Source organism: Lissotriton vulgaris, chromosome 2_2, assembly GCF_964263255.1.
Source record: "Lissotriton vulgaris chromosome 2_2, aLisVul1.2, whole genome shotgun sequence".
Classification (NCBI taxonomy): domain Eukaryota; kingdom Metazoa; phylum Chordata; class Amphibia; order Caudata; family Salamandridae; genus Lissotriton; species Lissotriton vulgaris.
Window position 1 is genome coordinate 297,816,364 of NC_141688.1, and position 14,508 is coordinate 297,830,871.

The window sequence follows — 14,508 nt, forward strand, 5'->3', positions numbered from 1 at the left end:
AAAAATTAATAAAAATGTAAAACAAATTAAAAAAGAGTAAGTAAATGTTGAATAGCATAGGGGTAAAAATTAGTATTCCCACTCCCGAGAGTGCAACAGTCGGGAAAGTGTTGGATAGCGTAGGGGTAAAAATTAGTATTCCCACTCCAGAGAGTGCAACAGTAGGGAAAGTGTTGGACAGTGTAGGAGTAAAAATTACTCTTCCCACTCCCGAGAATGCAACAGTAGGGAAAGTGTTGAATAGCGTAGGGGTACAAATTACTATTCTCACTCCGGAGAGTGCAACCGTAGGGAAAGTGTTGGATAGCATAGGGGTAAAAATTACTATTCCCATTCCAAAAAGTGCAACATTAGGGAAAGTGTAGGGGTAAAAATGACTATTCCCATTCCAGAGAGTGCAACAGAGGGAAAGTGTTGGATAGCGTAGGGATAACAATTACTATTCCCACTCCAGAGATTGCAACAGTAGGGAATGTATTGGATAGCGTAGAAGGTAAAAATAACATACTTATAAATAAACTAGTAATTTAAAATAATACAAAAATCAATTATTAAATAAATATAAACTATTTACAAATACCAATACATGATTATTAAAAACATGATACACAGAGGCACTCGTAACACAGAGGCGCAGAGGAAGGAGGAGAAAACGCTGCACGCTACCTGCCATCAGCCACCAGCTACACGCTCGCAGACAAGGCTCCTGGGTTGCTACCGCTGCAGTCTCGCCGCGCCGCATTGCTCCATCTTGCGGCCCGCGGCTGGAGACTACAGCTCCCAGGGAGCCTAGCGGGGGACTTCCGGTATCGCCGCTACATCAGCGGGAGGCTTCCTCGGTGGAAGCGGGGAGAGGCACTCGTAACACAGAGGCGCAGAGGAAGGAGGAGAAAACGCTGCACGCTACCTGCCATCAGCCACCAGCTACACGCTCGCAGACAAGGCTCCTGGGTTGCTACCGCTGCAGTCTCGCCGCGCCGCATTGCTCCATCTTGCGGCCCGCGGCTGGAGACTACAGCTCCCAGGGAGCCTAGCGGGGGACTTCCGGTATCGCCGCTACATCAGCGGGAGGCTTCCTCGGTGGAAGCGGGGAGAGGCACTCGTAACACAGAGGCGCAGAGGAAGGAGGAGAAAACGCTGCACGCTACCTGCCATCAGCCACCAGCTACACGCTCGCAGACAAGGCTCCTGGGTTGCTACCGCTGCAGTCTCGCCGCGCCGCATTGCTCCATCTTGCGGCCCGCGGCTGGAGACTACAGCTCCCAGCGAGCCTAGCGGGGGACTTCCGGTATCGCCGCTACATCAGCGGGAGGCTTCCTCGGTGGAAGCGGGGAGAGGCACTCGTAACACAGAGGCGCAGAGGAAGGAGGAGAAAACGCTGCACGCTACCTGCCATCAGCCACCAGCTACACGCTCGCAGACAAGGCTCCTGGGTTGCTACCGCTGCAGTCTCGCCGCGCCGCATTGCTCCATCTTGCGGCCCGCGGCTGGAGACTACAGCTCCCAGCGAGCCTAGCGGGGGACTTCCGGTATCGCCGCTACATCAGCGGGAGGCTTCCTCGGTGGAAGCGGGGAGAGGCACTCGTAACACAGAGGCGCAGAGGAAGGAGGAGAAAACGCTGCACGCTACCTGCCATCAGCCACCAGCTACACGCTCGCAGACAAGGCTCCTGGGTTGCTACCGCTGCAGTCTCGCCGCGCCGCATTGCTCCATCTTGCGGCCCGCGGCGGGAGACTACAGCTCCCAGGGAGCCTAGCGGGGGACTTCCGGTATCGCCGCTACATCAGCGGGAGGCTTCCTCGGTGGAAGCGGGGAGAGGCACTCGTAACACAGAGGCGCAGAGGAAGGAGGAGAAAACGCTGCACGCTACCTGCCATCAGCCACCAGCTACACGCTCGCAGACAAGGCTCCTGGGTTGCTACCGCTGCAGTCTCGCCGCGCCGCATTGCTCCATCTTGCGGCCCGCGGCTGGAGACTACAGCTCCCAGGGAGCCTAGCGGGGGACTTCCGGTATCGCCGGTACATCAGCGGGAGGCTTCCTATGCGTCGCGGGACGCGCGCGGGCGGCGCCGGGCGGAGCCCGGGCAGAGGGCGGGCCGTCTGTGGCCGTCCGAGGTCGGAGGAGGCCGGGCTGGGCCCAAAACTTTGGTCTATTTGCTGTCCCCCATGTGGTTTTCGGACTGGTAGGGATCCTGATTTTCTTTACTACCTTTGACTGTTAAGCAAGTGCCTGAATATTGGATTATTGCTTCTGGTCTGTCACAATCATGCCTAGTGAAACTAGAAGTAAGGCAGCTGCGGGCGGGGCCAAGTTGATTGGCACACTTGACGATTTTATTGTCCGTACACATACGTTGATAGATCAGGGAATAGTCCTAATGGAGAGGAGGGTGTCCCAGGATCTGGCGTTAGCAAAGAGGTCCTCTATGGGCCACATTGCGCAGGCACGTACTCCAGGACGTCCCGCGGCCCAGACTACTTCTGAGCTGACTCTTGTTGAGGTCCACAATAATATGATTACTCAACCCGAGCTTCGGGACTCTGTTCAAATTGATTCTCAGAAATTGGCACCTTCCGGTAATATTTTGATTTCCCCACAAATAGATACCCAGGCAGAAAATTTGATTGTTGATTCACAAGGGGCAAGGGAGGGAGCAATCCCAAAAAAAAGGCATACTCAACAAATTCCTAATCAAAATAAGACAACTGTGACATCTGTACATAGAATAGGACCTGTACAAAGTACAGAACGATTAAGTGGTATTTCTGGAGAGGTCGCTAGGGAAGGAGCAGTTGGTCCACTAATAATGCCTATGACCATCATGGACTCTACCCTAGATGACACACTGGCGGATATATTTAATAACAGTTCGTCTTCTAATGGCACTGTTGCAAATTTAGACAGGGAAGATCCCAGTAAAGAGAGGGAGGACCCCTTTATAATAACATTAAAAAACTTAATTAAAGCCCTGTTGTGCCCTTTGGAAATTAAGCTCCAGGCTATGGAATTACAATTAAAAGCAATGCACACGGATATAATAGCCCTGTGCTCGACTACAACCAAAAATCCCATACAGCCAACCCTTCCTCAAAATAATTTACCATTAACAACAATAACTATAGCAGAAGTAACTAATCCTGCTTTAAAAGTACCTGCACCAAAACCGTGTATTCCAGTGATTAGTAAAAATTTAATTAAACCTACTCCAGCTGTAGAGGTAAATAAATCAACTATTCCAACTAGTTCTGTCGAAAAACCCACCCAAGAAAGACAGGAGAAACGTAGAGTGATTGATTTACCACCAGATGCCTGCCCATATGTAGTCATTTTAAGGGGTGTCCCTGAACTAGCTACTCAAATGAAAGAATCTTTCTGGGCACTCAAAAATAAAGTGTTTTACTGGTTGAACTCAAACCACCCCCTCCCACCTAACTTGTATAGTAACTTAAAGATGGTGGAGCGTGTCCCTTGGGTGGGGAAAAGTACAAAAAGACTACAAGGGGACTGTGTGGTGATAACTTTTGATAACCCGAGATCAGTGGAATATATTTGTGAAAGGTCTAAGGGTCAAAATGGGGCAACAATTGTGGCAAGGCCGCTTTCTTTCTTTTACATGCCTGTGCAGCACATGGATAATAGATGGAGCTGGATGAGGGGCTCAAACTCTGCACAGGGAGGATGGGGAAACAAAACACGACATGACTCAGTTTGTAATGCTTGGGGAGAAGAGGGAAATGATGGTTGGTCTATAGTTAAACGAAGGAGAGGGGGAATAAACTATTCAGACCAATACCGACATAATGAATGGAGGGACTTCCAACAAGCTCCGTTCCCTACTCCTTGTTTCAATCGATTCAGCAACTTGGAGGCTGTAGATTGACAGTTTGATATCCAGGTAGTAAAATCCCCTGTGTTTTTACCCACCCTAAGTAACCCATTGGATAGTCCCGGGCTGACTCTTCCACTTGCTGTGATCCCAAGGCAGGAATCTGGAAAGAACCTAATACCTGAAATTGATGTATTAAATGTGGCCAATATCTTGGGAAATGAGGTTGGAAATTCCAAAGAAATGGACACCAGAAGTGTTGAAAGTACGCATCGGAAAAAAGATACATGTTCCTTAATGATCTGGAATGTGGCAGGACTTAAAACAAAAATCACCAATCCGGAGTGGGAGGGAGTGATAAAAGACATAGAAATCATGGCCCTCCAGGAAACATGGGCCACTGACCAGATACATTTGAATGGTTATAGAACGTTTTGTACACCAGCGATTGGGGCTAGACATGGGAGACCAAAGGGTGGCTTGATAACGTACTTGTCGAATAGCTTAGTATATGAGAGGGTACGCTTTTATCCTAAGTGTGAGTTCTACCACAAATTAGCAATAGACACCAAAACTGGATTGCGTTTTGTAATTATACATTTTTATAATAATATTCCAGTTAATATTTCACGTGATATTTTGAAAATGTTAGCGATCGACCTACAGTGTGAGTCTGATAGCAATGGAAAGGAGGTAATGATTTTGTGGGGGGGTGATTTTAACTGTCCATTATGCACAAAAGGCTCTAAAGGAATTTGTGGTATAATGTTGGAGCAGGATGTTAATTTACCACATTTTGAACACACAGAGACCGGGGATATGTTGAACGAATTATTATTTGAGCATGATCTGGGGGTTGCTAATGAATTAACTGAGCAGTCAATACCATTTCACCAAACTTTTATTGGGAGGGGAGCATCCACCACGATAGACTTTAGCCTTTGGTCTAATGGTTATGGTCATAAATTAGTTAGTTATAAAATAATGGATGCACCACTCAGTGACCACCTACCGCAAAAAATTGAGATGGAGAACCTTTTCTTGGCCTCCTATAATGAGCAAATACAGGTTGTCCCAGACATTACATTAGGCAGACAGAATGGGTACACCCTCAAGTGGAGTAAGGTGGTACCTGAAGGCTTTCTTAAAAAATTGTTAATTAGCTGCCCAGAAAATTTTGAGATCTGTTTAAATGAGGATTCCGATAGTGAAAGTATATTAGTTAATTTTAATATTATTGCTTCCACTATCAAAGAGAACCTACTTTTAGTATTAAAAAATGGTTTAACGAAGGGTACAAGATGGTTTGATAAAACCTGTACTAGGGCTCTAACAGATCTTAAACATGCATTACATAAGGATCCGCGTGATGCTGTAGAGATAAGAACCTTAAGGAAGGAGTATAATGAGGCCCTAAAAAATAGAAGAGAAGCAATTAAAAAAGGAGTATGGGATGAACTTTGCACAGCCTCACAAACAAGGGATGCATCCGCCTTCTGGAGGGTGGTAAACGCCCCCCTATCATACGAAAATACCAAAGCACGGTTGGAAATTGCGATTAATGAGGATAGCTGGGTCACGCATTTTTCCACCCTGTATACGTCAGTAGATGAGTTAAGAAATACTGGGGTAAACACAGAAGGCGAACCAGTTGAGGAGGAAAGTGAACTTAAAGTAACACTACCAGAGATTGTGGAAAGCCTGGGAGCTACCAAGGGCGGAAAAGCGGCGGGCCCAGATGGAATCCCAGCGGATTTGTACAAGTCAAATATCGAACTATGGGGCCCGATACTTGTACAACTCTTTAATGCAGCTCTTGTAAGGGGATTGAACCCTTCCTGGTTCACATCAATTATTGTACCCATTTACAAGAAGGGAAACAGACAAGATTGTGCCTGCTATAGGCCAATTTCTCTTCTGGATTCGTCAATAAAGATCCTTGGTAGGGTGATTTTAGTTAAATTGCAAAACTGGGCGGAAGAGGCGGGGGTAATTAGTGATTTACAATTTGGATTCCAAAAAGGCATAGGAACAATAGAGCAGGGATTAAATTTGTTCCTGATTCAGCAGAAACATACTGTGATAAAAAGGGAGCGCCTATATTGTGCATTTGTTGATCTTACATCAGCTTTCGATTGTGTGTCCCATAGTAAATTATGGGACGTGATGTCACAATTGGGCGTGGAAAAGCCGATAATCCAATTCTTAAGGGACCTATACGCAGGAGCATCAGCTGTTGTACGTTTTGGCAAGAAGGGGGAATGTACCAGATCTTTCGGAATAGGCCGTGGAGTGCGCCAGGGGTGCGTACTGGCGCCCTTCCTATTTCTTATTTATATAAATGGTCTGGAAAAGTGCCTGCTGCAAGAGTGTGTGGATATGCCTAAGATCGGAAAGAGATTTATTCCCACACTCCTGTATGCAGATGATGCTGTTTTGATGGCGCGCACCCCCATTGCCCTACAAAAAATGTTAACATCTTTTAACCAGTTTATGCTCGATCTTAATTTAAAAATAAACTGTAGTAAGACTTTTTCAATGAACTGTGGCACGCGCACCAAAAAACAAATGAAAACAATGTACATAAATAATGCCCCCTTAGAAAGAACATCTACCTTCCCATATCTTGGAATTTTGTTTCACGAAACTGGTACTTGGTCAAGTGCGGTGAAGGTACGAACGCTCTTGTTCTCTAAGACAATCATGGCATTAAAAAGTTTTACACGTAAATTGGGAACGAAACCAATCAGGGAAATTTTAACTGTGTACAATGCGACGTGTGTATCTGTGGCACTGTATGGAGCTGGCCTCTGGGGTTATACCAATATAAAGTCACTTCAGATAGTCGAAAATAAATTTTTAAAGAACATCCTATCACTTCCAGAGAGTATAGCGAACTCTATATGCCATGATGAGTTGGGGATCCCCTATATAACGGACACATTTAGAGTACAACCCATCTTACTATGGCACAGAGTATGGACAGTGAACGAATGTGTATTAAATCGAGCCATAATACAGGATGTCTTAAAAATGGGGAGAGCAAATGTTGTTGAATGGCTAAATTACATCAAAACGTTTCTTAATGAAATAGACCGTTCACTCTATTACAATGATCCGCCTTCCATGGTAAATATTCCTAGAAAAGACCTGAAGACACTATGTATGGAATTCCTCAGAAATAGAAGACAGCTTGATGAATCGAATAAAAATACTGTCACTTCTCATCAATTAATTTTAATAAGCGACAAATTACAGCCATACTTAAGTTTATATATGTGTAATTTTGATAGATTACTTTTAACACGTTTTAGAGCTAACATTGTTTTTAGATTATTTACTTTCCCTGTAATGAATTCATGGGCCAAAGAACTCCCTTTATGTCCCTGTGATGAAATATCTATGCAATCGAATATACATGTTCTATTTTTTTGTAAATTCTATACGCTGCCTCGTAGAAAACTGATTGTCCCCATTTTAAAGGAAATGAATGTGAACAGATGTCGCCTAGCATATTTAGTACTGCAAAAAATGGACAATGTTTTTACTGTGGCTTCATTAATTGAGTATTTTAAATTGGTTTTTAAATTTAGGAAGTCGCTTCGCTTGAATGAACTGTAATAGTGTAAATACTATGTATTGTTTTTAATATCCTCCTACATTGATGTAATACTGTGCAATGTAAATGAAATATGACTGCTGTTGCTTTTATGGTTATACCTTTTTAGCCGAATAAAGTACTTTTTGACTTTGACTTTGATACACAATAAATAATTAAGTAAAAATAAATTAATAACTACCAATTAATAATAACAAATTACAAATTAATAATTAATTAACAATAATATAATTAACAAAACAATGAATTAAAATAAATTATTACATAATTACATTTAAATTACTTCACACCCTGTTCCCCTATAAACCTATAACCTGCTAAAGAACATAATTATCAATTAATCAATTAATTTAAATTAATTACCAATTAATAAAAATTAAAAACCAATTAATTAAAATTAATTTATATTTTCAAAAAATTAATAATTAATTTACTATAATAAAATTATTTCCCACCCTATTCCCCTATAAACCCATAACCCGCTATGGAACATAATTATCAAGCATTCAATTAATTAAAATGAATTACCAATTAATAAAAATAATTACCAATTGATTAGAATTAATTCATAATTCCTAAAAATTAATAATTAATTTACTATAATTAAATTACTTCCCAACCTATTCCCCTATAAACCCATAACCCACTACAGAACATAATTATCAATTAATTAAAATTAATTACCAATTCATTAAAATAATTACCAATTCATTAAAATTATTTTATAATTCCTAATAATTAATAATTATTTACTATAAGTAAATTACTTCCCACCCTATTCCACTATAAACCCAGAACCCGCTACTGTACTAAAATACAAAATTTTGTTAAATTACATGAATAAATATTAAATACATTATACATACATAATAATATACATAAAAATCATACAAAAAACAATATTAGTAACATTGTTATTACTAACATCGATATTAGTAACATCGATATTAGTAACATAGAATCTTACTAACATCGATATTAAACATAATGATATAACTTACCTTCTATATTATGTCCCTTCGATATTTAAACATCGACATTATTGTATGTCGATATTTAAAACTCGATATTTTGTTTGCCTACCGGTGAGGAGTGATGTGGGTTCATCTTGGAAGGCTGACAATGAGTTAGGCAGTGATTTCTACTTAGAGGGCATTGCAGTAGTCTATTCAGCTGGTGATGAGGGCTGGTGTAACGGGGCATCTTGTGTGTAGGCCTAGCCACTTGAAGATCTTATTTTGCATGCGCAGCGGGAAGTAGCAGGCATAGGACACTGCGTTGATCTGTGATTTCATGGTGAGCTTTTTTTCAATGATGATTCCTAGGATTCCTGCATGGTTGGAGGGAGTGCATGCAGATCCTAGGTCTGATGGCCACCAGGAGTTCTTCCATGTGTTGCTGCTGTTGCCAAAGGTCAGTACTTCTGTCTTGTCTGGGTTCAGCTGCAGTCAGTTATTCTTCATCCAGTCAGCGATGTTTTTTATGCATCAGTGGAAGTTGGTTCTGGTGGTGGGTGAGCGAGAAGATGAGTTTTGTGTCATCTGCATAGGAAATTATGTTTAGACCGTGTAATGGGAGCAGGCAGATATGCCAGTCGTTTTTGAGTTAGCTGGGGTTGGCTGAGGCTTTTTTGAGCAGTGGTCTGACTTCAGCATGTTCTCATGCATTGGGAAATGTTTCAGGGGTGATAGATGTGTTGAGCAGGGTGGTGAGGTCCTGACCGATCCTTTGGTTTCTGAGTTTGAAGATGTGAGACAGGATTGGGTCTGTTGGAGCTCTAGAATAGATGGATCTCATCATGGAGGTGGTGTCCTGGGTGGAGAGAATTTTCCAGGTGGTCAGTGTATTGATCTTGTCAGTTACAGTGGTGGCATGTTTGTCAAGGAAGTTCGTAGGTGGGGTTTCAGGGTTTCTGTATATGGCTGTGTTCTTGTCATGGAAGAAGTGGGCAAAGGTTTTCTCCCAGCTCCTGTGAGGGTGTGGTGTTTTTTTTTTTAAATGTTTTTTTGAGTTTTAAAAAAATAAGCACATTCAAAAAAAGAAAAGAAAACGGATCACATTTTCAGGTGTCACATGTGTTTGCTTACATAGGAAGGTGGAAATGCGCAGTTTAACAAGGATTGGGCTGGCCTGCAACAATAAATCAACATACTAGACAACATTGGATATGTATGACCACGAAACCAGACTACACAGACTGGGAGTCAGAACAACATTTCACAGTGCTAGGACATCATAGTCATTATCAACAAGATAAGAAGTGCTCTAATTAAGTCAATCGCACGCCTCTCTTCCTGGTCTACCCTTCTCTTGACCCAAACAGTCAGTTGTTAGTCTTGATTTACATCACTATCATGTTGAATTGCCTAATGTTGTACAAACAAACCCCCAAAACTTTGCGGCCGACTGCTGGGGGGGGCATCGGTTCATTATAGACCTCCGATTGAGTATTACAATACAACATATCTTTTTCCCATTATGCAATCGTCGGGATGGGGCCCCACATCCAGCACATCGCCAGCCTATGTTTCGCCAAAAGCAGAGACATAGTAACCAATTTACAAACACTCTTTCGTAGAGGCTTTGTGTAACCGAATAGCGCCATCTTGGGGTCAGCTGTAAGAGACAGCCCCAATATATCCATTAACGCTTGAAAGATGCTGCTCCAAAAACCTCCAGGGGGGACACTGCCAAGCAAGGTGATGCCACTCATGTTTAATGCGAATAGGTTGAAAAACAAAGTGAGGCTCTCAAAGCCAGACATTAAACCCTTGGGTGTGCTAGGGAACCAAGAAAGTTGGCTGGGTATTTTTGTGGGTCTATAGAATTCAAAGGTCATATAATACCAGGGAAGATATATGTGTCTGTGAAAGGTGACTCCTTAATAAGTTGGATTCATCAACGCGATCTCTATGCGTATGGACCCCAATGCAAATCCTTCTGTTTGTGTAAAAGACATTCCAGTAGTTCGCAGTGTTTTGTATAGATAACTTGCTGAATGAGTTTTCTAATGTTTTCAGAGAAGAGCTGGGGTGTCTGAGGAGCTATGTATCTGAGATTATGCTTTGATCTAATGGTCTTCGAAAAGTGGCTAAAGTTGGAAGTATGCCATTGGCAGTCAAGGATAGAATGAAAGAGAAGTTGGACAGATTGCCTGCTGGCTGGATAATTAAGGAACTAGAAGCTTCTGAATGGCTTGCACCTGTGGTTATAGCATGCAAGACCAATAGTGATGCTAGGTTATATGTTAATTTGAACTAACTTAACAATGCTATGATTGTTGACCACTTTCCCCTCCCCAGCATCAGTGAAACTCTGTTGGTTGAATGGGGCTAAACATTTTTCTTCTTCAGACCTTAGTTAGGTATATCATCAAATTATGCTGACTGACCCTTCACAAGATTTTTACCTTGTTTTCCACTCCCTATGGTACTTTTACGTTTTTGATGTTGACCTGTGAACTTATATCAGCGGTTTCTGTCTTTCGAGGGCAATAGAAAAGGTATTGAGGGGTGTGGCAGGGATGAATGTTTATAAATTATATTTTGTTATTACGATCAAACATAGTGGAGTACAATGGAAGGTTGTGTGAGGTGCTCAGAATATTATAGTAGACAGGGTTGACATTGAAATGGAAAACGTTTAAGTTTAATATACTTGAGATAGAGTATTTAGGGTATCTAATCATTGGATCAGGGACTCGGCCAAAGAAAGGATTGCTGGACACAATAAAACAATTGTCCTTGCCTAAGTGCAAGGAAGAACTTGTGAAGTTCTTGATTATGGCCGAATTCTACAACAAGTTTGTGCCAAAATTTGCTGAAAGAACAGTTCTTCTCGGGTGTCTGTAAAGAAGGGCAACAAACATATATTTGAAGTGATGGTTGTGAGAGGGAGTATAAGGACATGAAATCTAATTTAGAGAAGGCCTCAGAATTTGGAAGTTTTAATACTAGGGATGACATCATCATAATGAGGTATGCCAGCTCTAAGGGGTTGGGAGCTATTTTGATGCAGAAGTCAGAGGGTGTGTTTAGAAATGCAGGTAAGACTGATGATAACAAAATCTGGAATCTTAATAGGGTTGCCAAATGTAGCTATATTCTAGGAAAAGAAGTAACTTCTTCAAGCAAGGAGTTATCCGAGGAGCACAAGAGTTGACCTTCAACAAGTAAGGAAGAGAACAGCTCAGTTTTGTGACTGTGTTTAATTGTACTTTGTTATGTGACTATGTTTAATTTTGTTCTAGTTATGAATTTATATCCTTATTATTGTTTTTCACTTTGCATTTTCTTTGGTTTAATTTGGAGGGGGTGAATTGTAATTATTTTCTTTTTTCATTTGGGTAAATGAGCGCGGTGATGTGGTATCTCAGGTTACAGAATCTTTATGATTCTGTAACCAAGTGGTGAAGCGCAAGCTGGTGTCCAAGGCATCACCGCTCGAGATTAGCTTGTTGGTGAGAGGCTAAGGAAACTGTTGGATGCTGACAACAGCCCTGCCTGCAGATGGGGCCTCTGTACAACTAGATACTTCAATAAAGGACTTAAATAAAACATGGCACAGTGGTCTCTACAACTATACTGGATTCCTGTGCTCTTACCATCCACTGCCGGGGTCTGGAGGTAATGAGTCTATCTGATGGATCCCTACCCCATGTGATGCTACATGTAGGATCAGTCCTTAGGGTTCTATGTGCTCGTACGCATCCACAGGCATGATCTGAAGGCAATGAGTTTGTCTGGATCAGAATGGATCAGTCCTTAGGGTTCTATGTGCTCGTGCGCATCCACAGGCAGGATCTGAAAGGCAATGAGTCTGTCTGTTGGAGCCCTATCTGGTGTAATGCTGAATGTAGGATCAGTCCTTAGGATTTCCTGTGCTCTAACCGATCCGCAGGCAGTGTCTAGAATTAATTAGTCTATCTGATTGAGCCCTATCTGGTGTGATGCTTAACGTAGGATCAGTCCACAGTGTGCCCCTTGTTCTTACCCATCCACAGGCAGGATCTGGTGGTAATGAGTCTATCTGATGAAGTTGTGTCTGGTGTAACGCTGAATGTAGGACCAGTCCTTAGGGTGCCATGTGCTCTTATCCATCCACAGGCAGGGTCTGAAGGTAATGAGTCTCTCTGATGGAGCTGTACCTGGTGTGATGCTGAATGTAGTATCAGTCCTAAGGGTGTATTTTCCTCTTACCCATCCACAGGCAGGGTCTAGAGGTAATGGGTGTATCTGATGGAGACGTACATGGTGTGATGCTGAATGTGGGGTCAGTTCTTAGGGTTTCTCATGCTCTTACCCATCCTCAGGCATGATCTGGAGGTAATCTGGTTCCAACGTATGGGTCACAAAGCGGATGCAGGTAACTTTTTCAAACTCACTCATTGCATTTTTGATGTCATCCACATTTCTGGCGCCTGACGGAAAAAAGAGGAAATGGGCAGGATGACATAAGGTGAATAAACTTAGAAAGGTATCTACGAAAGACAATCTTGAGCACTGGTGTAAACGTGAACTCACTGTAAGTGGGACTAAGGGTGTAGGGCACAGAGACGGTCCCATCACTGGATTTTGGCCAGAAGCAGCTGTTGTTTCGGCATATCCTGGCATTGCGGCCTTGTCGGATGGCAATGTCTGCCTCATGAACCAGCTGTGAGCTGCCTACAATAGTGAAAGACAGTAATAGTAGTCAGTGTCTGTCATAACACTAGAAGGAACACAAGCACAAGAAAGAGAAGGAAGCTGATTTTAGGCCTAAGGTGTGATTTCAAGAAACACATAATAAAATGCAAGAATCCCTTGTGGAGGAAGAAGATTTTGGGTATAACATCAAACTATGATATAAGTTTCAGGGCTTTTGTGACGCAAGGGGCTTGGCTATTAACATCAGTAAAACCAAGTTCCTTGTGCTGAATCCCCACAGGAAGACAGTCCACCCGCCATCTCTGGACTCAGTACCATTAGAAAGGGTTAGGGAATTCGATTACCTAGGAATCAGACTTTGTGATTCCATGAGTTGGAAGGCGCACCACCAAAAAATCATCTTGACACATAGGAGGGTTACGGGCGCCCTCCTAAAAGAACATCGCGCCTCATCCCTTAAACCCATCGGGGTGATACTTGATATCTACAAGGCAAAAGCTGTGAGTGCGGCATTGTATGGGGCTGAGTTGTGGGGTACCCAGAAATTTGATACTCTATCCCATCTGGAGAACAAGTTCCACAAAGATCTAATGAGGCTCCCCCACAGCTCTCCCACTCTACCTCTACTACTTGAAACAGGAACACGATCCATAGCCGATCAGGCCAAGTTACGTCCCCTCCTTCTGTGGGCCCGTATATGGAATGTCCCTGAACTTTCAAGTTATACGGATGCACTAAGCGAACTCCTCTCAACCCCGGGCTGGTGTAAGATCGGTTGGCTCCTGGGAGTAAAGCGCCTTCTTTGCGATTTAGGCCTGGATGACGCTTGGGCCAATAGATCTTCACCACCCAAACAGCTGTTAAAGAAAATATTCTGGATGTGGGTGGATAATGAGAGAGCGACCCATTCGAATCTGTGCAGATCTGCTGTGGAGTTTTTGGCTATCAAATGCCGTCCTTTCAGAGAACCTTACCTTGATGTGATTTTGAATCCAGTAGATAGGGCGTTGTACTTTAAATTCAGGGTTGGGGTTTTGCCTTTAGGCACAAGGACAGCTAAATGGAAACCACCTTGGCAAACCATAGAAACTTGCCCTTTTTGTGCGACCAGGGATGAATCCATTCCCCATTTGATGTTCGAATGCCCAGCCTATGCTGCTCCTCGTCGCAGATGGTTGAAACCGCTCTGCACGAGGCTGGGCACTCGGTCACACTCGGAGGCCCTACAGCTGTTAAGATCAGACCCTCACCCACTGCTTGCTTGTGGCCTGGCAAAATTCTTGGGGTGGGCTTGGAGGATAAGAACCGCGAGGAGAATGATCCTCCAGTAAGGGTGCCAACTTACACTCTATCGGCCCCGCTGTTTATTGTTGCGTCCCCTTTCCTTTATTTTTTCCAAAGATGATAATTACGTGT

General features: G+C 43.0%; 1 protein-coding gene across 1 annotated transcript in view; it reads right to left on the bottom strand.

The window, feature by feature from the left end:
• The window catches only part of LOC147729336 (embryonic protein UVS.2-like), an 88,012-nt gene that overhangs the window by 50,920 nt on the left and 22,584 nt on the right, over positions 1–14,508 (bottom strand). Inside the window, exons 4-5 of the mRNA XM_086959622.1 lie at positions 12,970–13,110; positions 12,749–12,866 (exon numbers count right to left, since the gene is read on the bottom strand). Coding sequence (XP_086815748.1) covers positions 12,749–12,866; positions 12,970–13,110 — 259 coding nt within the window. The remainder of the gene's footprint in view (positions 1–12,748; positions 12,867–12,969; positions 13,111–14,508) is intronic.